Source organism: Cuculus canorus, chromosome 1 (assembly GCF_017976375.1).
Source record: "Cuculus canorus isolate bCucCan1 chromosome 1, bCucCan1.pri, whole genome shotgun sequence".
Lineage (NCBI taxonomy): Eukaryota > Metazoa > Chordata > Aves > Cuculiformes > Cuculidae > Cuculus > Cuculus canorus.
Window position 1 is genome coordinate 49,657,581 of NC_071401.1, and position 24,682 is coordinate 49,682,262.

Consider the following 24,682-nt stretch of genomic DNA (forward strand, 5'->3'; position numbering starts at 1 on the left):
TGAATTTATGACCTGATCCATAATCATGATTCTTAGAAAGAAAAAAAGGGCCAAAGGCTGTATTTGTCAAACACCATCAAATTAATTGTCTGACAAATATTCAACTAGTGCTATCTTCTACAGGAACATTGTTTGACACTGTTATGGAGAGGTGATGACCAAGTAAATAATGTTAAAAAAAGGCTTTCTTAAACATCTTCCAAAAGTTGCTTAAGAAAAAGGCATTATGAGTGTAATGTTAGTCCTGCGAAATTTACAAAAAAACGAGTCTGGAGAACTTCCACAAGGCCAGTATTTTATGACTGCACCTTCTAGAGCTTGGACCATCCTGCTCTCAAGTGAATTTTTATTTTTCTTTTAATTTTGTCATGCATTTCTTTAAGGAGCAGGCTCTCAAATGCGTGTTCTAAAGTATTTACATCCATGTATATGTGCATGCATGCACAGCCACACCAACACACTGAGCACTTCTGAAATTAAAAGTTCTAGCAGCCTAAATAAAAAAAAAAAAAAACAAAACAAACAACAAAACCCTTCAGTCTTTGATGTCCTTTGTTAAGGGTATTCTCTCCCCAGCCAGATTTCACAAGCATTTCCATTCCATCCTTCCCAGCACTCACAGTTTCCACAGCTACAAACACCATTGCCTAGAACAGAATGAATAAAGGGCAATTATCCTAACTGAAATATACTACATTAAAATGTTTTTTATAGGAAGTAAAAAAGCCATGCTAAAGCAGTTGCATTGTTCTTTTATTGTTCCCCCTCCTCTTTTTTTCACTCTAGAAGGAAGCAATTACTGTACCATTGCAGTGAGAAGCCACCCCAAGCCTACACTTACAAAGCATTAATAGCGTTCTCTATCAGCAGACTTGCAAATATCGTAATTATGCCACCACTATTTGTACCCAGCTGTTGAGGCTTAGTGTTCACACTGTACCTCCAGGTAGAATGAAAAACAAGGTCACTTTTAACTATTTTGCAGAAAGAAAAAAAAACCATGAAAAGTTAGAAAGAGAATAGGAATAAAACCATGACTTTGAACATGAAAAGTTTTAAACCTAAATTCTCTGAAGTACTATACAAACAAATAGCATCTCAATCTTTATTAGATAGAGAATATGTTTGCCATATTTTGCAGCAGGGAAATGTTAAGTGCTGAGACCCATATTTTCATTTTCTCTCAATATTTTTCGCAAAATCATAGAATGGTTTGGGTTAGAAGGGACCTTAAAGATCACCCAATTTTGACCCCCCTGCCATGGGTAGGGAGAGCTTCCACTAGATCAGATTGCTCAAAGCCCTATCCAGCCTAGCCTGGAACACTTCCAGGGATGGAGCATCCACAGCTTCTCTGGGCAACCTATTACAATGCCTCAGCACCCTAAAGGTGAAGAATTTCTTCCTAATATCTAACCTAAATCTACCTTCTTTCAGTTTAAAGCCATTACCTCTCATGCTATCTCTACACACCGCTGTAAAAAGTGCCTCTCCATCTTGTAAACCCCCATTCAGTACTGGAAGAAAGCTATAAGCTGTCACTGGAGCCTTCTCTTCCCCAGGCTGAACAACCTCTCAGCCTGTTCTCATGCTGGAAGTGCTCCAGCCCTCTGGATCATCTTCATGGCCCTCTTCTGGACTCATCCCAACAGGTCCATGGACTTCTTATGTTGGTGGCCCCAGAACTGGATTCAGTACTCTGGCTGCTGTCTCACAAGAGTGGAGTAGAGGGGGAGAATCTTGATCTGCTGGTCACAATACTTTTGATGCAGCCCAAGATACAATTGGCTTTCTGGGCTGCAAGTGCATGTTGCTGGATCACGATGAGCCTCTTGTCAACCAACACTCCCATGCCCTTCTCCTCAAGGCTGCTTTCAATCCATTCTCCTTCCAGCCTGTATTTGTGCTTGGGATTGCCTCAACCCATGTACAGGACCTTACACTTGGCCTGGCTGAACCTTCATGAGGTTCACAGAGGCCCACCTCTCAAGTCTGCCAAAGTCCACCTCGGTGGCACCCCTTCCCTCCAGCATGTTGAGCACACCATACAGCCTGGGGTAATCAGCAAACTTACTAGGGGTGCATTCAATCCCAATGCCCATGTCACCAACAAAGATGTTAAACAACACCAGTACCAATATTGACCCCTGAGGAATGCCAGTTGTCACTGGTCTCCACTTGGACATTGAACTGTTGACTGCAACTCTTTTGAGTGTGACCGTTCAGCCAATTCCTTATCCACTGAGTGGTCCATCCATCACATCCATGTCTCTCCAATTTAGAGGCAACAGTGTTGTCCCGGACAGCATCAAATGCTTTGCACAAGTCCAGGTAGATGACGTCAGTTACTCTTCCCTTATCCACCAGTACTGTAACCTCATTGTAGAAGGCCACCAAATTTGTCATGCACAATTTGCTTAGTGAAGACATGTTGGCTGTCTCAAATCACCTCCTTATTTTCCACGTGCCTTCGCATGGTTTCCAGGAGCATCTGCTCCATGATCTTGTTGGATACTCAGGTGAAACTCACTGGCCTGTAATTGCCCGGGTCTTCTTTTTCATTTTTCTGAAGATGGTGGTTTCATGAGTTCTTGATGCTTATCTTGAGACCTCTACAGCCTGTGTTTCCAACATGAGCTCCTTTTCCTGCTGACTTTATGTAGATCTGTGAACAGCCACTACAGCTGAAGTTAAGGCTCCTATTGCCTCATTACTGGTTATTTACCCCTAGAAAAGGACCCTTGCTATTAGGGCTAGCTGGAAGATGCAATTTATTACTGTCAGCCCTCCTACTCTCAAAGTAATTGGCTTGCACATTTTCTCCACATCTAATAATTGCTCAGAAAAGATTTTTCTAAAATTAAGATTTGTAACAGGAAGCTGCCAGTGAGTTAATTTAGCGATTCCCATGTTGCTTCTTGTCACTAGATTTATCATAAGGTTTTAATGGCAGCCTGCCCATTTCTGTCTGCATCTGCCACCTGAACTCTCAGACAACATTAAGTCACTTTGATCACTAGCCATCACGTCACAGGAAAACTGTCAGGTATTTCAGCCTTCCGTCAAGAAATGTCTCATTGCCATGAAGCTCTGTTAACCAACAAAACTATGCCTCCCACGTACCAAAGATCATCAGATAAGTGATTTTTTTTTCCTGTGACTTAATTGCATTATATACATAGGAAGTCCATTAAGAGAGCAAAAGTTAAAGAAATCTCATGATCACAATGTCAACACTGCACATACTTTGTCACAAAGCAGTAACTCATGGTTTATCACAGTCGAAATTGTTGATGGATTTCATATCTGGCATATATAGTTAAATTCATACACAGGCTTTCAACTGCTGATTTTAAACCTTAAGTTGATTATCATGCTGCTTGAAGAAACAATTACAGAAATTTTGAATAACCAGCAAAAGAACTTCCTCTATCAGTGGAAAAAAAGAAGCTGAGCTTTGTCTAATGTAATTCCCATGAACACAGTTTGTTACTTAAAGCAATTAAGTGTTAGTCTGTACCGCACCTGTGCAAATGAGACCGTCATGTTTGTCACAGTCTCTGTCATCGCATTCACAGAACTCGCCTGAAATGTACCATTCTTGTGGTGAACAGATGCACTTTCCACAGTGGCAGGAACCTGAAATCACAAAAATTTTACTTGCAGTCAAAGAGCACTGACATTTTCAGTCAATAACACCCCAGAAAATAACATCCCAGACACACACGTGCACACATACATATGTGCACATATGCACAAAATTGCTGCCTAGGAAGCTATTGTATGAAAGAAAAAGCTATAGTATAAAAGAAAATAATCAAGCTAAAAGCTTTTTGAATAAAAGGATTCTTTTGCAGTGAGCTAGAGTATGGTGGAACGTTACTACTAATGCTTTGATTCTGCTATTTCACTTAATCAGGACTCACATTTTGAAGCTTTCCATCGGTTTCAGAGACCTATAATCAGGGCTACTCTTCCTGACAACTGGTTTTTTGTTCTTTTTCCTTTGACTAGAAAAGCTCAAATCGTCCCTGATCTACTGTTACTGAAGACAATAAAATTGTACCCAGGAAAAAAATTACTCTCTTTGTCTAAAGCCTTTAAAGGTGAGTCCACAAAAGACCAGAGATACTGAAGACTAACACTTAGACTCTCAAAATCCTTACCACCACAAATGAAGCTGCTCTTCCTTACATGGAATTAGTAAATATTTGCTCTAGGTCAGAGAGAGTTCATATACATAACAGCAGTTTGCTCATTCCTGCAGAGCATCCCAAAGTCCTTTGTTGGGATAAGTTGCTCTACTCCTCCTCAGGCATGTGAAGTCACACCCATCCAGGAAAAGGAGGGACTTTATGGTGACATTCAGGTGATGCTGTAACCCAATAAGCACCAGAAAAACCTCCCTTTAAGGGAAGACTCAGAGACATTCCTGCCTTCAGGAGGTTCATGGCTATGAATCCTGGAAAGGAACTGATGCCCCCAAGGCAATCGTGTCAGGAAGCCTGCAGCCTCTGGAGATTTTGAGAGAGGCTTTTCTGCCACTGGAAATGCCACAAAGAGATGGTACTTCCTATTGTTTTTTTAAGTATAATTAATTTTGTGTTTATTGTAAGTTGACAAAAATTAAGTCATTGCTTAATTTTAGAGAAATACTGCTTTAACTTGTAACATATGGAATATATAAACATATACAAGTGATGGTAACATTTTGGGATGGGAGTATTTGGTTAAGCACCTACTTTCTCTGCGAGTTCTGAGTGTTGCTTACTAAGCCATGGGCACAGAAAATACTGACGTTCCCTACAAGGATAAAAAATGCCATTGTATAAAGAGACAGTGGAGGATAGCATACATATTGCATGGTTGCTGTATAGACAGCCTGGTTGCTCTATATGCGGCCTCAAGATGTGCCAGAGGAGGTTCAGATTGGACAGTGGGAAAAACTTCTTCACTGAAAGGGTTATCAAACACTGGAACAGGATGCCCAGGGAGCTGATTAAGTCACCGCCCTTGGAGGTATTTAAAAGACGGGTAGATGAAGTGCTTAGGGATATGATTTAGTAGTGCACAGTTACGGTTGGACCTGATGATCTCAAAGGTCTTTTCCAACCTAGGGATTCTATGATTCTAAGGGCTGCACTAAGACATACTTATGGATAATTTAAACTGAATGTCTCTGTTTATACAAACTACAAAGTACTGACAGCTGAAAATAACAATGAATAGTGTGAGAAATTTAGTGAAATCAAAGCAGTTAGTAAGAGCATGACATTATAAGAAACCTGAAGTGATTCTGCACAAGCAAGCATTGATACTGCTACTGACGGATGCTCATGATATTTAAAACTCTTTTGCAGAAGACATAGCAAATTTAACACCAAGTCAACCAAGGCAGATCAGGTTCCATAATGCTAAATCTGTTAGGGAGAATGAATGTATCAAGTCTTTCCCCTGAACAGAGCATGTTGCCCTGAAAGGCTCCTCAGTTTAATTAAAATGAGTCTCATGAGTTGCAGGGTGTTCCCTGGGATTCTCGCCAGGTCCTCTTGGATGGGATTTGGCTCATTACCTAGCCCACGTCCTGCACCATTACAGTAGCCATCTGCAGCTCTACATTTACTGCCAGAGAGGCAGCAGCATGGTGGGTGTTGCTGTTTTCCTTGGGAAGAGCTTTTACTACAGGTGGCATAGACAGTAAGCCAAGATTTTGAAAACAGCCTAGGAATGTGGATGTCCAACTTTGCTTATTTTAACAGAGTGTAATTTTCTGAAAGTGTTCAGAAGTTATCTGCTGAAAACTAAGACTCCTTAGAGCCTATTAAATCCTACACACAGAAACTCAAAATCCCTCAATCCACCATAGAGCTTGCATAATTTGGCTAGGTTTACAGCAAAGATGGCATAATTAACATTACTGCACAGGTTCAACATTCCCTTTTATTTGACCAATAATTTTTACTTATTGTATAATGCAATGAAACAGAAAGAACAGTTTGTCATTTTGGCCTCTGGACAGCGCCGGTCTCTAGCTATGAATGTGGGGTACCCAGTAAGACATGCTTTCCAGATACATATTTAAGCATCAATAAGAGATTTGTCTAAAAAAAAAAAAAAGGCAAAAACAGGCTAAGCGTAGAAACAAAAGTTACAAGTAATTAGACTTTTTTGCCTGTAATCACCATCCTGCTAAGACAATATCCAAGGAGACAATAGCCTCCTTGGGTATTCACTGGCCACACTGAAGTTATTTTCTGTAAGCATTTCTCTGCTGGGACAAGCACCTACATGTGACCAGCTGTTTCCACAGAAAAGCTGCTATAGCATCTAATTTGACACAACTTTATTAAATTGATCGTCCTCAGCTCAGCCTCCTGTCACACTGGAAGATCGTCTGGGCTTGGAGGCGAAAGAAGCTCAAAAAAAAAAAAAAAAGCCCCAAAATCCCACCAGTGTTTCTGAATATGGATTTAGTCAGGTTTGTAATTCCCAGGGAAAGAAAATGCTGTTCAACAGTGCACTACTACATTAGAAAATCTGGGTGTATCGAGCCTCCATTCACACAGACGTGTTTAAAAGTACTACCTGCCTGCAGCTGGTTAAAACTCAGAACAACTCTCAGGCTGCTCCAGCCTACATCAGATACCAGATCCTTCACAGTTTATGTAAAAAAAACACCATGGGGAGACAAGAGTAAGAGAAGAAAAGTTAACTTCTACAGTAAGACTCAACTTCTCGAATAACTCATTGTCTTCTTACACATACACTTATTTACAGATAGCCACATCTGGAAACTACAAGAAACAGAGAAAATTCCTCATTTTCTATGGCATTGAGACTGCTGGGGGAAAAAAAATCCCACAAAATAAAATTGTGCAGTAGGGGAGAATTCTGATCAATGACAAAACAGATGGAAGAAAGCCAAATTGTAAAGCCCATGTACGTTTCCCTGGCATCGAAATAAAAGTTATCAAAGGGACAACTGGGAATCTGCCTGATGTAAAAGGCTCCTAACTGTTGTTTCCGGTTAGCAGGTTTCTTCCCTGTCTATGGAAGGGATATACAAAAAGAGGAAACTATGTCCATTCAGAACTGAGTGATTTCTTGCAGACCTAACACCATTTTTTTCTGTTCTTTTTCAGATGTATTATATACAAAAATAGGCAGCTTGCACTATGGAGAAGCTAAAAAGCCCTCTTTCCAGTAATACACTTTCCTAGCCAGGAAGACTGCAAGGCAAGAACCTCAGAGAACGATTTCAGATAATTATCCAGATTTTCTAAGTTTTATTCCTCCCTGTGGCAATATTTAATAGCTGGACTGAAAATGATGCAACCACTTGAATAAAAAAATAGTAAAAGAGAAGGTTTGTGGGATTCTGTCATGAGGGCTACAGATGTCTGCTTTTCCTTTGCTGTTTTGTTGGGGAGGGGGATGATTGAGCATACCAAATGTTGCTGTTAAACACACTCCTCCACCTACTGTTGCCTGAGACATTGCCATGCCACCTTGCCCACTGCAGTGTTCCTGCAGGTAGTGCCTCTGTCCCTCAAACTGGGTGGAGCACTAATGGTCAGTTTATAATGTACAGATGTTCAATGCAGATCATCAGATAAATACCTACAGGAAATTATATACTATTAACAAATTACACAGGAGAGGAAAGCTGCTAAAAATGTACGGCTATGGTGGGTGTTTGACAAAATGGATGTAAGCACATTACAGAGACAAATATAGTGTTCTTTTAATAATAGGTGCCTTTGAAAGAAAGGGTTACTAAACAAAACCCCACTGTGATGCACATCAATCTTCCAGAACATGATTGTTTTCCTCTGGTGAGGTGTTGACATGGGGTAGCTCAACTGTCAGTTTTTACCTTTCCCCGAGCATAATACTCCATCGGCTGACTCGCAGAGACTTCTGCTGTCCTCTTCTGTCATGTTGCACTCCCTTGAATGCTGACACAACTTTCCAAACCACCCATCCTGGCAAATGCATCGTCCACATGAGCAGATACCGTGACCTGTAAAAACACCAAAGTTGGTTATGACCAAAACATAAAGCAAAAAACCAAAGCAGAAAGCAGTGAATATGGTCACAACTGAGATCATATTCAGACCTCTGCAATGTGAACTGCGTGCTGTGGAACAGACAAACAGATTGATAGACAGCCCAGGTGCCCTGCAGGGTGGCCTTCTTCAGTTCTCTCATTCTTGTTTGAAACATTGTGATTTGCAGAAAAATATAGGAATGGCTCCCCTCATCCAAAAAGCTCACTATCAGTTCAGCATTGTATGTTCTCTAATCCATAGTGCACTGAGCTCAGGCACAACCACTTTCCTCCCATGCAGCTCAGTGCTAAAGTCTCACCTGCATATCCCACACTGTCACCTCAAGAAGCAGAGCACAGCACAGCGCTGAGAGCCAAAATTTCACTTTTCAGCCTTGAATAATATTTCTGCAGCAGAGAATATAGTTCCTTAGCTAATCAGTTTACTGGGCTTAAAAGAAGAATACTACATGTATCAGTGACTTTTGTCCTATCCTACCTGCTATGTAGGACAAAGAAGTTGAAATGAGGGGACAGAGATAATTTAGGAGCATGGACTAGGAAGAAGGGAAGAAGCAGTAGGAGTATCTGGAAAAGCACTGAGCTGTAGGATGCAGAGAAGCAAACCAGCAATTTTGGTTTTCTGATCCGTGGACTTGTCATGAGACAACAGTGCAACTTGACATTGTAAACCAGGAGCCAGTACTGGCAGAAGCCTGAAGGAGAGACAAACTTTGTGGTCTGCTATGGCCAAATTTACTAATTAAATTAGAAAATACTGGAAGCTACAAAGTGATCTAAATGTTCAGAAAAAATATTTCTACTCAAGACTGTGACATATGCAAGTGACATATATACTTATATACATTTACTTATATACATTTAACACATATCAAGTATTGCAAATTGATAACTAGCTACAGTAGAAGCTTGATGCTACTTAGCTTCTGTGTTAAACTGGGAAACAAGAACTATTTATACCAAAAACCAAAATAGAAGAGTTAACAAACAAGTATACCGATTTTCCCATATATTCCTTCCAAGCACAATTTGCCTTATTTATTTTTAATTAGCAACATATAGATTAGATTTGAGAATATCTCAAAAACTGAAGAGCATAATATACAATTGGATGTCAGTGCTGGAAAACTATTTGTGGAGACAGAAATACTTGTATTCATTTTAGCAGTGAATGGTAAGAAATACATGATGATTTCACTGAGGAAATAATTTTGTATATTTTTTTCTTGCATAGTCATTTTGATTTACAGAATGCAGAGACTGACCATGTCTGTAAAGCCTTTACACATATCAAATAAAAAGGTAATGAATAATCTATAAATTTACAGCAAAGAGTTCACAGTTCACTACATGAAATATTGACATGCATTTTTCTGAGATGATCATTCCTATCTTTTCTTATGCCATATAAATCCTCAAAACATAAAGGATTATTTTGTGTCAACTAATCATAGAATCATAGAATGGTTTGGGTTGGAAGGGACCTCAAATATCATCCCTGCCATGGGAAGGGACACTTCCCGTTAGACAAGGCTGCTCAAGACCCCATCCAACCTGTCCTTGTACACTTCCACGGAGGGGACATCACAACTTCCCTGGGCAACCTGTGCCAGTGTCTCACTGCCCTCACCGTGAAGCATTTCTTCCTAAGGTCTAGTCTAAATCTCACACCTTCCCCGCTCAACCCTCCAAATTAAAGCCATTCCCCCTTGTCCCATCACTCCATGCACTTGTAAAAAGTCCCTCCCCAGCTTTCTTGTAGGCCCTCTTCAAGTACAGGAAGTTCACTATAGGGTTTCCCTGGAGCCCTCTATTCTTGAAACTAAACAACTCCATTTCTCTCTTAGTCTGTCCTCATAGCAGAGGTGCTCCAGCCCTCTGACCATCTTTGTAGCGCTCCTCTGGACCTGTTACAACATCTCCACATCCTTCTTATGTTGAGGATTACAGAACTGGACACAGTACTCCAGATGAGGTCTCAAAAGAGCAGACTTAGAGGGGCAGAACCACCTCTCTTGACTTGCTGGCCACACTTCTTTTGATGCAGCCCAGGATATGGTTGGCCTTCTGGGCTGCGAGCGTGCCTGGCCCACTCATGATGAGCCTCTCATCAACCAGCACCTTCAAGTCCTTCTCTGCAGGGCTGCTCTCGGTCACGTCATCTCTCATCCTGTATTGAAACCATGGATTGCCCTGACCCTGGTGTAGGACATTGCACTTGGCCTTGTTGAATCTCATGAGATTCACACAGGCCCACTTCTCCAGTTCATCCAGGTCCTTCTGAATGACATCCCATCCTTCTGGTATGATAACTGCCACTCACCTTGGCGACATCTGCAGCCTTGCTGAAGGTACACTTGATCTCTCTGTCTGTATCATTGATGAAGACATTAAACAGCACTGGTCCCAGTACAAACTCCTGAGGGACAGCTCTTGTCATGGAATCTGTTTTACCGAAATAGTATTTCCCTCTAGATGACATGAATTTGGGCAGCTACAGTACTTTTCATGCCTCATCCATTGGGATGATGACTATGCAAGTGCTTAGCCCAGTGCTTGGTAGCTCCTAGCTGTCTTCTGTGTGTGCTAGCCTGTGAAAAACTGCTTTACATAATTCAGTTGTGGATATCATCCTTGTAAAGGCTCCTGGCCTTTTTGCGTAGATGTCCAAACAAGCTGACCAAAAGGAAGGGCCAAAACATTATAAGAAATTGCTTTCAGTTGAAAGTAGTATGCAAATTACATTATAAGTGCCCCAGTTTCATTTCAGTGGATCCCAAACTCTCAAAATTATGACCAACAGCAGTAACAAAAAGGTTCTGAATATAATTCCCTCAATAGAGGAGAATAGAATTCAAGAATACAGCAATCATAGAGCAAAGAGGAAAAGAGAAATCTCTAATTGAAGAAGTCCAGTCCAACTGAATTGGCTAACATGATAAAATACAAATCACTATTCAGATTAAGCAGATTTACTAGAAAGCATCTTTCTATCATCAATTCAGATTTAACACGAAGTATTAAAATGACTAAAAATTGCATATCGCAATGGGTTTGAGACTATAGATCTTCATTCATAAAAATCTGTGAACATTTAAATATATAGCAGAGAGTTTTAAACATTAATCTCCTATCAAGAAGAAAAACTATGATGGAGGAGAAGTAAATGCAAAAGATGATGCTAAAGAAACTTTCACTTTGGTTAAAATCATCAATAAATCAAAAATTCTCAAGATTTAAATGTAAGTATGAATGCAGCAACAAAGGAAGCTATGACAGGTTACTAGCTTATGTCCATTATAAAACAAATCAAGCCAAAGTAATCCAGGCATCAGAATGAATTATTTCTTAGCATGACTGGAAATAAAACTGTGTTCCTATTTAGGAATACTCATGCAAACATTGTCAGACTTCCCAAAACCCTTGCATGACAGTTTTCTAATACAAAAGACATTATTAGATTGGAATGTAAGCATGATGTAAAAGGTGAAGTAATCATTGGAGAAGAAGCTGCTTCTTATTTATAGACTAAATGATTGTAACCAGATGATGTTCACAAAGAGCAGACTGAGGCTAGCCCCAAACAAAATTAGGCATCTCAGAAGAACAACTTTCTCTAATATAATATTAACCAGAAAGGGAGGAAACAAATCTTCAGATATAAAAAAAATAATTCTGTATGAAGAATTTATCTGACAGTCCAACAGTTTCCCACAGTAAGAAAGAAGTCCATCTAGGTCTAATGATGGAAAGAGTCTATGAGTTAGGAATGAGAAGGCTGTATAGCCAAAGAAAGAAAGATGAAACAGATCATAACCAATATAAATCAGAATATTTGTTGTGAATAAAATGGACATCAGTGGGAGGGGATGGTGGTTGTATTGGTGTAATCTATACCTAAATGAAAATGTATGAGAAATATGGAAAGTCTCATAAAGAAGGATCTCTGATTCAGAAAAATACAGTAAATTAAACAAATATTTCTTTCTGTATTTAAATAGAAACAGGATTTTCTATTTTTTATTATAGGATTATGATAAAAAACTTTCCATTGTATTATTAACATTAAAAAAAATTAGACGTCTTTCTGAGAGAAATATTTCTAAGTGAGCAGGCTCCATTAATGTGCCAAAACATGGTAAAAGAGTTGGTAAAAACATTACTGGATCACTGATTTTTATTTTTATTTTTATTTTTATTTTTATTTTTATTTTTATTTTTATTTTTATTGAATGAGAGGAGATTTCCATAAGGCTGGAACAGTTGTGACGACTGCAGTTAGAGGAACCTAATATAAACGTGAAGCAAAATACTCATTGTGTATTATATTTTTACAATAAGTCACCTACTACTATCCTAGTCTTTTAAAGGTGGACTGTGTTTCCAGTTTGAGCAATGCAAAAGACAGGCAGTTCAGTAAATACTTGAAGTGAAACAGGTGAAAAGGGCTAATGCCATTCTCATATGAATATAACAGAAGAGAAATAAGTAGGAACAGAAAGAAGTAGGAACATCTAGAGCACTGAAGAAATGCACATTAAAGTTCTGCAACTCATGGCTTGTTGAAAGAACTTCAAAGATCTGTATCTGCTTAGCCTACTGATAAAAAGAATAAAGTCAGGCTAAGAAGTGTTTGAGCAGGATCTGAACTGCATTTCTTTGAAGATACCAGAATGGGGATTCTCAAAGTACCAGAGAAAGGCAAAGCAAGACCCAGAGAGAAACGTTGATACTGACAAATTCATTTGAGAAACAAAAGCATTTCAAACAAGGACAATAACTATTGGAACAAACTTTCAAGTTATGTTGGCATAGGCTGCGCATGTCTTAGAGTCTTCAGATCATGGTCTTCTCAAAGACAGCATTAGCTGCACACAATACACGGTCTCCAACACAGGGAACTCATGGGTATGTTGAAATGGCTATGTATAGACTAATAAACAAGGTTCAAGATACAAGCCCCTTTTGGATTTGTGAATTAATATCTATTAATCAACTTAACCATTGATGCAATTCCCCTACTGCTCATTTCAACAGAAAGATTAAATTAAAATGCTTTTACAAACCTAAATCATATTTTATGCCATCTGAAAAGCTAAACAAACTTTGTTCGCTGTGCATCTATGTAAAATCTCTGCTTTTCATACAGCTGCACAAGTGCATGGGTGGCCAGGACAGAAATCTATAGTGAATTTAAAAGAATAATTAGAAAATTATAATTAGCTAAATAAAACCCAAATTAATTTAATACAGAATATACCATGCACATTAATACCTATACTGGCTACATTAGTCAATCTCATATTTAATTCAATACCTACTGATCCTTTCAAATTTATCTGTTGCTGCCCCTGGATGTGCCTCAGAGCTAGAAAGAAGTAGTTAAGAGCAAGAACAGAGACACAGGATCATCAATTCTCTACTCAATGTCGATTAAAACCCTAAATAAAAAAAAATAAAAAAAAAAACTAAATCCCACTAGCTTCACTGTAGACTGTGACTCCTGCAATACATAATACAATCATTTTCACTTTCTTTTAGCACCAGTATCCAGTAAGCATGTGTTTAAACATTTTTTTCCCGGGAGTATCAATTGCATTTTTCAATTACAGATACTACAATAACAATTCTCTACTAAATAGTATAAAAATATATAGTGAATTCTGTAACCATTATATGTATTTTAGATTCCCCAGTTATAAAAAACATGGTACCCACTCTGAAGATTTTTCAACAGAGAAAACGAAACAACTGTCAGGTACAAAAAACCCTATTATTTTAACAAAGCAGCAGCCAGAGAGAGGTTATGGGTTAGATTCATATCAAGGATATTCTCGTGATGGTGGCAGCTATACAGGCACCCCTGTGTCCTTTTGGGGCCAAGCTTGGGTCTGGCGAGGGCAGCCTTGAGCTTCAGAAACCACTTAAGCTGCCTGACTATAGGCAACTGAGGACTTTGAATTTACGTTCCCTGTAGTTTGAAAAGCATTGGTAGAGTCAGGAGTTGAATTCATATTTCTGAATTTTCAGACTAATCAGTCTGAAAAGTTGTCTTCATCTGGGGCATAGGCTGGCATTATTTTCTCTCCTAATTTGCTTTTTAGTACATTAGAGAGTTCCATAAATGTTCTATATACTTCTGTTTCTGTAAAGTAACATTAGTGCGAGAAATGAGGAAATAGTCTCAGAGCAACTGCACCATAACATTAATACTCAGCTTTGCTTAATGAAGCATAACATTGATCATAACTCTCTCATTTTTGTGGTAATGGTCTTACTGGTCCTCATAAGAACATGTTATCTGAAAATATCATGTTTCTGCTTCAACAAACAGACGACAAAAATAAATGTCATTCACAATTTTTGTAGTATGAGCCTAAAACTGTCATAAAAAAGAATTCACAGTTTCTGTTGCTTATAATAATGCATAGTTATATTCAAAAAAAAAAAAAAAAAGAAAGGCAGTACTTCCTCTGAATCAAATTACTTAGCCTGGCTGGATAGTAATGAACATTTTCTATTCAAAGGCCATGGCAATTAGGGGCAAGTTATAGCAGCCTTTTGAGAGGGAGTGCTTCCATTCCACATCCTGGTGATAAATATGTGATCTTTCAGTAATTGTAAGGATGTGATGTGGAAGCTTCAGTCTCTGTTTTAAAATTCTCAAACATCGGAAATGTGGCTTTGAGTATGTGTATACCTTCTAAACCACAGCTTTTCATTTCTGTTCTTTTCTAAGAACATAGACACTTATATTGGAAATATTGAGATTTGTGTGAATTACGTATGAATTGAAACTTGTAGGTAAGACAAGACACCAACATGAGGTTAAAAACGTGACCTGTATTGATAACCAACAACACGTTTATAGCAGTAAAACTGAGGAAAGGATTATTTTGCCTAAATCAGAAGGCCTACACTCTCATAAAACAATGGTACAGTGACTTTCATGAGGACTTCCCCGCAGAAGAATTTGTGCTCAACAATAGAGGATGTCAACACTGACAAAGCACATAATTTGTGTCTTTCCTTTCCTTGTGAATCCAACAAGAATAGCATTGTCCCAAGAACATTAAGGAATGAAGCACAGACAATGGGACACAGATTTGCTTGAAACTTAAAAAGATGAAAGCAAATCGTGAGTCAAAAGTATTTTCCTACTCTTGGGTCCTAAATAATGTAAAAGATATGTCTAAAAAACCAGTTTGTTGTTATCAGTCAGGATGAAACATGAAGACCTACTGAGAACTTGGTAGGTACTGTCTCTTGTCCATCTTCTGTGTCATACACAAGTCATGCTGATAAAACTACTTAAATCCAGACACTTAGATGCTTGTAAGTGGATGTGAGAACACAAGTGAATGAAATCAATGAGAGAAAGCTTCTGAGTGAGGAAAATTAATTTACTCAGGGATTTTATAAGAAATAATTAACTTCTCCTCCTATAAAGTCACATGTAGAGTTTTTGCTGCAGTGGACATATAAGACATGGACCTGTTAGGATGGATCCAGAACCACAAAAATCATCAGAGGGCTGTAACACTTCTCCTGTGAAGAAAGGTTGAAAGTTATGGCTGTTCAGCCTGCAGAAGAGAAGGCTCTGAGGATAACTTATAGCAGCCTTTCAATATCGTAAAGGGGGCTTTTAAGAAAGACAGAATGAGACTTTTTTACCAACAAACGGTGGTTCTAAACTGAAAGAGGGTACATTTAGCTTGGACTTAAGGAAGACATTGTTTTATGTTGAGAGTGGTGAGACACTGGAACAGGTTACCCAGAGAAGCTGTGAATGCCCCATTCCTGGAAGTGTTCAAGTTAGGGTTGGATTGGGCTTTGAGCAACCTACTATATTGAAAGATATCCCTGTTTATGGCAGTGGGATTGGACTAGATGATCTTTAAAGGTCCCTTCTGACCCCACATCAGTCTATGATTCTATGAATCCATTTCTATTAACACAGTGCTGTGGAATCTGTGCCAAGTCCTCGTATGACTTATCTTTATGGAGATGTAAAGTCTCTATTCCTGGTACTGGTAAAATGGACAGCTGAATTTTTAAGCAAAGGATTCACTGCAATCATGCTGAAACATGGTAATAGGGTCTCACTCAGTTGTACCCTCATTTATTATATCTTTTGCTGCATGTCTTTCTACCATGGTATGGACAGCTGGTCTGGAAAGCAAGCTATTAATCAAACTCTGCTGGTCAGAAGAGGCCAGTTACAATTCTAATTCTAATCATTTAGGCTGTCATTCATATTTCTTCAGCATGCATTTATTCTGAAAACACTAGTCTTCCTTCCTTGTGCTTTGAAGGCACTCAGTGCTCACTGTCAGACCCTCGGCACATTCAGAGTCCAGCTTACCGTTCTTTAAAGCCGGAGTTACTAGCAAAGGCTTATGTTCTGACAGTGATTGTCTAGGTAGCAACAGTGGTAGAAAAATAGTAATGAAAAGAGAAGAAGGAAAGAAGGAATAAGCAGTTCAGCAGGAGGTGTCAAGAGGTTGAGGCTGAGATGGAAGCATGGACAAATCAAAAAGGAAGAGAGAGAGGTGTGTGCCATTAGCCCAAAACTGAGAGAAGTTCTGTGAAGAGGTAAATTGCAAAAGAGGAAAGAAAATAAGGTTAAAATTGGTAGAAATCCGTAAAAAGGGGAAAATGCGAAATATTGTATATCAAATGAAATATTCAAAATATTACCACAATAGAATAATGGCCAAGCAAAACTTCTGATGATTACTAAAGACAGGGCTGAAGCTATGAGTAACATCAGGCTACTGAGGATCTAAGAACAATAACAATGACAGGAATTCCCGCATTGATCAGAAATTGTGGGAAGAGACATTTCAATGAAAACATTAGTGGAAGAGGAATCTGCAGTTGATGGTGACTCTTTGGAGATAAGCATTCCTGTACTTAGCACTTACACCTAAATAGGTGTTGCCCTAAGTTACTGGGGCAGGCGGTGCCTTCTTGAGGCAGGTGGATCAGAAGTACAAATGGACACATGAGGGTCAAAGAAAATAAGGTTTCATGAAATGCCAGCAGTTCAAAAATAAGAAAAAAAGAAAAAAAAAAGAAAAAAAAAAACATTAAGGAAAGAGAGGGAGAGAAATAGGAAATGAGGAAAGGAGACGCTTCAGAGCTCCAGCAGCCAAGAAGGAAAAGTGTTGTATGGAAGAGAACTGCATGATTAGTAAAACATCTATGTTTGTTAATTTGAATCTCAGCACGCTTCACATGGAAGAACCAGAGAAGTGCAAAAAAAGAAACATTTAGATGCATAAGAACAGAAAGGAAGGGGAAATCAGCTTTTTGCTGTAAAGGAATGACAGTGGGTGGAATCATGCAGTTATGATAATATGGGAACAAGTTTCAAGGAGTAAATTACAACCAAATCTAGAATAATCTAAAACCATCTCAAATTATATTTAGAAATATAATAGACAGAACATAAAATAAAATATAATATCAGAAATATGAAAAAATAGTCTGCCAATTATTTACCAATGGAAACCCAGCAGACCTACTAGAGAAATCCAACAATTTTTAGAGGATAGTATTAACAGCAACATTACTCCTAACTGTGAAGATTAAAACTCCAGAGATCAGTTTCATCTCACCAAGTTCAAACAGTACATTTTTTTTTTTAATTAATTAATTAGTTTCTGTCACTCTCTTTGGATAAAACTATTTAGACTAAAGGGAGAGTTTATTCAGGTAACACTGTGACCTAGAGTGTCTCCAGCACAGTAGAAAACTGGACACCTGTTGAGGTATTGAGGTGATTATTCATTTAAGTTTGAGGTGCTCTAGCCAGCAAAAATATTAGAACTATCACTGGATCCTTTCTAATAAGGAAGAATTGAATATTTGTCTACAACTTCCAAAATGTGCAATATGACTGGTAGTATTAACATCGAAGTGTTGTCATCAAATAATGTAAACTATGAATTACATAAATGGAAAAGATATTTTTAACCAAGGAAGATGATTACTTTTAGTTCCCAGCTACTTAACTTACAACAAATATGGCCCAGCTTTTCGTTGGTTTTATCTGCTTTTATGTCCTATATACAAAATTAAATTTTAAATTATTCTTTTTCTACACATTCGTACTATCAAATTACACTGAATGTTTTGAAATATTATCATGGCTGTCTAGTCATTTGAACTGGACTTTTCCATATATATGTCTATATTCTGCATAGCAGACACCTTCAAGAAATATTCCACATAGTCAGATTTTTTTATATACACAAAGCATTATAAAGCATTATAAAAACATTATAAAGCAATATTTTTTTCTTGCATAGCAATATGTTTTTTTTATTGCATTTCCCATAGAAATAAGGGATAAAATGTGTTATTGTTCATACCAACCAATTTGTTAATATTAAGAAACTGAGTCGTTTTATAAATAAAGTCAATATAATCTAGGAAGAGAATATTTAGGACAAATACTACGCATCTGTTTTTAAAATACTGTAAGGTATGTGTGCATTTACATATTTAAAACTAATTTGAAACAGTGCTAAACACCAACACAAATTACTGAAGTATCAAAAAGTGAGATTTTTACGTGAAAAAAAAATATGCATATTCAATTACTATGATAACGTATCTCAGGCATTTCAGATTCCTTCATAATATGTTTTTACTACTTTTTTTAAAAGCAGACATATGACTCTTGGTGAATATGAAACATTCAGAAGTATTGCTGGTCATTATAACTATTAGCTATAATACAACATTCTCAGTAAAACATCAACCGTAATAAACACAAAATAAACAATTACCTAGTTTTTCAGGTTTTCCTTTTAGGTGTCTGTATGAACATCGATGGAATTTGGGACATAACACAGGACTTACATTTATGCTATTTAATCTATTTAATCTACATCACTGTTAGTGTTTCTGAAGTTTTGAAATAAATATTCTCTAATATTCAATAGATGCTATGAGATATGATACAATACAATATGATATATCATATATCATATATGACACAATACGATAATTGTTGTGTGAACTCATACCCCCACAGACATCACCGTCCACATTTTCACACTGTCGGTCATCACATTCACAGTTTTTGCCATGAACTCTGTTGTCTCCTGGAGGGAAACAAGTGCATTGGCCACATTCACATCTACCTGCAAGAATAAATAATTGTTAGAGTCATGATTTCAGTAAAGCAAAATAAATGAAATAAACACTCAAACATATTCTATACCCTGCCCTCCCAAAGAAAAACTAAAAGTCACTCCTTATTAAAGTAAGCACATAAACACTGTTTAAAAAAAACCCCAAACCTACAACTCCTCCATGGCAACCAGAGGCAAAGTATATCACTGTTGTAACTGTTATATCTTGGTGGAAACAGCAACAAAAAGCAGCCACTGGCATTGTATGTTTTTCATATCTCAACTTTGCATAACAGAGCTATGGCATGTGTTTAGTTGCATAATTAACCTCATGATTGATCTAAAATATTTAACACATACCTCAGCAACTCCGAAATAAATGAGATTAGAATTAAATAGTCTATGCACAGGGCTATCTAAGATACTCTCTATTTATGTAGAAATATAGCTCTTTAAATATTCTCTCAGGCATTTGGAAAGCAAAAATTCCTGTAATTTTTCTTGTCTAGACATAGGCAAATAGAAGTCAAAAGCACAACCTCTGTCAGAATCTTCCCTTCCATTACCATGTTCCCAGGAGAATTCCCAGGGTTTTAAGGTGAGTTTCACTCCAAAGCCCTCAGGACAGTGTGTATTAAATGGTCAGATGTGACACAAAAATAAGATCAGGGACAGTCTTACATTGCACATATATGAGAGAAACTCAGTTCAGGGTAACATTGGGTTTATTATTTCCTAACCTCTAAGAGTTTTCCTCTGTATTTTTAAATTTTTTTAATGAAATTCTACTGGAAGAGTGGTCTAAATATGACACAAACAAATTAATATATTTGATGGGCTTGGGAAAGATATTGTGTGTAAAAAAGGGCCACCACACGCATAGATTAGAATGTGGAAAAGTCTGTTCCTCTTGATCGAAGTTAATCACTGCATTAGTGAGACTCAACCTGGACATGGACACTGCTACTACTGACTGCAGAACCCAAATTTACAGCAGGAACAACTACAGGTACAAGCAAAAAGTCCTCGAAGTACAGCCTTTCATTATGTAACCGAAAAATCAGCATGGGCAATATTTTTTCACAATTTGCTAAAACGTTTTGCTGAATGAGAAAGGGCTGTTAATGAGAAACCTAATGGGGTTTTTCTAACTATAGGCTTTGGGACAATAAAATCTTTCAGGTCATCACACTGCCAGGTCATTCTTATTATTTTTTTTTTTAAACTTCTAACAGAAATTTGTTACATTTGTTTGTTTTTTAAGAAAATGGTCTAATTAAGTTGGAGCAGGGGGGAATAATTCTTAGCTCATTTTATAGCTGCCATACTCTTCATCTTCCCAAGCACAATCAGTGCAAGCTGAGGATTCAGAAACCTCCATTATGAATAGCAGATGGATACCTGATGAACAGGACTTATCTGTTGTGAAAACTCTATAAAATAAACAAAGGAACCTTCTTTAACAATGGTATCCTGACAAGCTGATGCTATAATGAGGCTGGCTGAAGGATAACAGCATCAGTTTAAGGAAGTTGCTTTGAAGACAGAAATTGGTAGAAATGGAAAATTCTCCAGAAGGACAAGCTAGGAAGATTCCTTAATAAGGCTCCTGCATGTCTATAATTAGGCATTGCCTTCTATAATGCTTAATTTAATAAGTCAGAATGACCTGGGGCCCAAGTGACTGGGCACTTGCACTGGAACAGGAATACGTTTCTCACAGTCCCTCCTGTAGTTAATATTTATTCATTTTAGTTAATGTGCAATACTTTTACCAGCAAAAGAACTGATGAATGCCCCATCCACAGACAGATAGGGCAAATATTTGTCATGTAAAAGACAAGCTTAGGTTGTCTTCTCAAAACCAAGCACAAAGGTGATTTAGGCCCTACTTTCTCAATCTTCTCATCTTAGCTAATGAATAAAACACCAAAACATATATTCAAAATGCCCAAATTCCTTGCCGGTGTCTGCGCCTCAGAATTTATTTTGGCTGGCGCCCACCTAAGCTTGGGGTATGATTTAGATCCTCTGACTAAGGACCTCTGCAGAATTGAAAGTTTCTTGAAAATGGACAGAAACCTGTCAGTAAGTGCTCTGAAAAAGGATTTTTCTGAGTAATTTCTTTACTTCTAAATATTCAAAGATAAAGTTATACTAGTTTAGCACTCTCCTGCTGAAATTGATATTCAAACTATCAGTTCATCATTCTTTTTATTTTATAGATATGACAAAATCAGCACTAGAATTTAGAAGTTAATTTAGAGGTGGCACTAAATAATTGCAACATTGTGCTGGCTTTAAAAGTACATTTTGCCTCCAAAAGTACTGAGATCTTGGTTAGAATGTGTAAAGTGGGCTCACTCCGTGCAGATAATTTAACAGAGAATTAAAGTCCTATTGCTTCTCAACAGCTAAATACATAAAGATGTAGCAAATATAAACTTTAAAGGCTCAATCTATCACCATATAGATAAACAAAAAATTAGTAGCATTATGTAACAACAAATTTCAGTTTGCTTCCTGGGAAAATCAGGGCAAGACATTCACAGGGTAAGCTTGCTTCAAGCTATACTACTTCAAGCTATACTACTACTCTGTCAGGTGTATCCGCTAGTGAAGTAACAGACGCCACACCATATTCTGTGACCTTCTTCTTTTAGCTATTGTGATAAAATACTTATCATAAAAATTCAATCATTCAAAGGTAATTTGAAGCTCACATTATACTGAAAAAGGATCAGCACTTTACTAAACATACTCTTTCTTTGTCTAGAATAATAGGTTTACCATAGCAACCTGATTATAGAAGGAAAGCTCCTGCCAAACACATCCTAAATTCTCTTTAAATTCCAGGGCACATAGAAACAATTAAACTCAGGAGGACTATAATATTCTGCACTGTCTCAATAGTCTGTGCATGAGCTACACTTTATGAGTAAAAAGAAACAAGTTCACCCCAGACATTTTATAGCAAGCGTCTTCCTCTCCTCCTCGCTAAATAGGGAGAGTAAATTTCATAGTCTACTTCTGAACTAGGAAGCTTTATGATGGATGTTGTATTAGCTGTTAGCACTGAAGAACTTAAACTGCTTATTGCAACGCAAGATTAAAAAAATAATTACGCAAGACAATTTGTCTACAATCTTAGTATTTTCTCATACTCTTTCCTCCCATTGATGTTAATAGGAGCATTAACGTATTACCAATAATTGTTACCACTTGAAGACTGAAAAAAGATCAGCTTAGGATGGGCTTTTTGTTTTTAAAGGGATTTAAAGTGCCATATCTCATTAAAACATATACATTTGTTAGATAACTAGGTTTAGCTTTTCATTTTATTCACCATTTACTGTAACAATGTTTCATTCCTCTTGTCCAATATTTATGAACGTATAACTGAAGTAAACAATACTTAGACTTATATTAAACCCGCTCCCATGTAAATTGCTGTGACTATTAGCTGCATGAATCCAAACAAATTTCCAGGTGTCTGTATAGACTGACCGAAAGTCTCTTCTATACAGGTAATTCTCATCTTAAAACACTGTCCTAGAAATAGATAATCTGCATGATAAAATATTTTTACCTTGTTATTGCCAGAAAAAATTATCAGGAAGAAAAGTTATTTTACATTGAAATAGCTTTCAATATAAAAAATAAACACAATATAATAACATGTACTTCATTGTCTTTTCCTGTCTATAACTCTAATACATAAAGGATTTTTCTGTGCATGGTGCTAAATTTCTATCTTCTAAATTAAAAGAGATAAATAAAGTAACTTTCTTTTTTTTTTGTTTGTTTAAATATGCAAGGCATACAGTGCCAAATTTCACTGAGTTCATGGCAAAAGCAAACCAGGTTCATTGGTACACCAGGAAGACAGTGTTTCAGGCAGGTGATAAATAGAAACAAATGTGCCTTTAGGAAGTACTTTGCTGCCCCATGGCTGTACCAGGCTTAAAATCTGAAAGCACTACCTATCACGTACTGACATTTCTTTGTTATCATGCAATCTCAGGCAACCTGATCGCGTTCAGTAAAGCTGCTGTGTCTTTCCACCAGCAGAACCCGTTTCATGCTGGATGGAAACAGATGATGTAAATTAATGTTCAGAAATGGCAAACCAGAGAACAGTGATGGGAAGATTTGTACAGGAGATCCCAAAGTTCCAGGGGACATTGTGGGTGGAGGGAAGCAGATGTGACTTAAGGACATAATAGATAGGATGCAGCAGCTTCAGATAAGGAGAAGGAAAATTCACTGACTGAATTCACTGAAAATTCACTGAAAGTTCAACCTGTATTTATGTTGGGGAAAAATAAATTTTCCTCTTCCAAAATAAAGCTTTGTGAATTTATATCAGTGCAGTTCTGTTCGTCTCCAATGCTCCAACATGTCTGAAGTTCTGTGATAGAACAGCTACTGGCATAACTCTGGTGCTACCTCTTCAGCGAAAGGAGTTCAACACCTACATGAAGAAATCAATTCTTCTGCTGGACTTGAACACTCCTTTCTGCACTGTAGTACTATTTTACTATCTCAGAGAAATAAAGAACATTAGAGCCCTTAAATGTGGTTTGTCCTCTGTACAGAGCGCTGGGTTGTAGCTGCAGAGTGAAGAAGGTGCCCTGGGCCGCTCATCACAACACGGTGAACTTTAATACGCATACTAACGTGAGTTCATTCTTGGTGAGCAGCACAGTGAGGCATGTATGAAATGTATCAGTAGTGTGGCATCCTGGCTTGATTGTGCTCTGCAACTTGTGAGTCTTTGCAGGAAAGTTAGAAAGCCAACAGCTCAGGAAAGGACATCTTGCACAGCAAATTCCTTGCATTTGAAACATCAGATAGGAAGGCTGATATTTTTGTATTTCTACTGAAGCTACAAGAACCACAAAGGATTTATTTTCTTTTCTTAGTGTGCACAGGATTGTTTCACTAGGCTTTCAGGATTTGGGGTGGGAGCCTTATTTTGTGGAGATCTTCTGGTGAAAATGGGGTTCCACACAATGTTCAAGCAACAAGCAGGTTTTTTTTTTTTCTTTTGCAGTACATTGTGAAAAATAAGATTGTGTGTTAATTTCCTAATACATAAGAAAAAAATGTGCTCCAACTATTACAAGAGCAACTGCTTGTACACTGTGGCCAGCTGGTCGATACCATGGCCAGCAGGTCGAGGGAAGTGATTCTGCCCTTTTATTGCTCTCTTGTGAGAGCCCATCTGGAGTACTATGTCCAGTTCTGGAATTCTCAATGTAAGAAGGATACGGAGCTGTTGGAACAGGTCCAGAGGAGGACCACAAAGATGATCAGAGGGCTGGAGCACCTTCCCTTCGAGGACAGGCTGAGAGAGCTGGGCTTGTTTAGCCTGGAGAAGAGAAGGCTCAGTGGAGATCTTTTAGCAACTTTCCAGTACCTGAAAGGGCTATAGGAAAGCTGGGGAGGGGCTTTTTAAAAG

At 37.8% G+C, this 24,682-nt stretch overlaps 1 protein-coding gene across 1 annotated transcript in view; it reads right to left on the bottom strand.

Annotated features, from left to right (window-relative positions):
* Positions 1 to 511: 511 nt before the first annotated feature.
* ITGBL1 (integrin subunit beta like 1) overlaps positions 512 to 24,682 on the bottom strand; it is a 131,414-nt gene continuing 107,243 nt past the window's right edge. Inside the window, exons 8-11 of the mRNA XM_054082894.1 lie at positions 19,111 to 19,227; positions 7,877 to 8,023; positions 3,526 to 3,639; positions 512 to 647 (exon numbers count right to left, since the gene is read on the bottom strand). Of these exons, the coding sequence (XP_053938869.1) occupies positions 556 to 647; positions 3,526 to 3,639; positions 7,877 to 8,023; positions 19,111 to 19,227 (470 nt within the window). The 3' untranslated portion in view covers positions 512 to 555. The remainder of the gene's footprint in view (positions 648 to 3,525; positions 3,640 to 7,876; positions 8,024 to 19,110; positions 19,228 to 24,682) is intronic.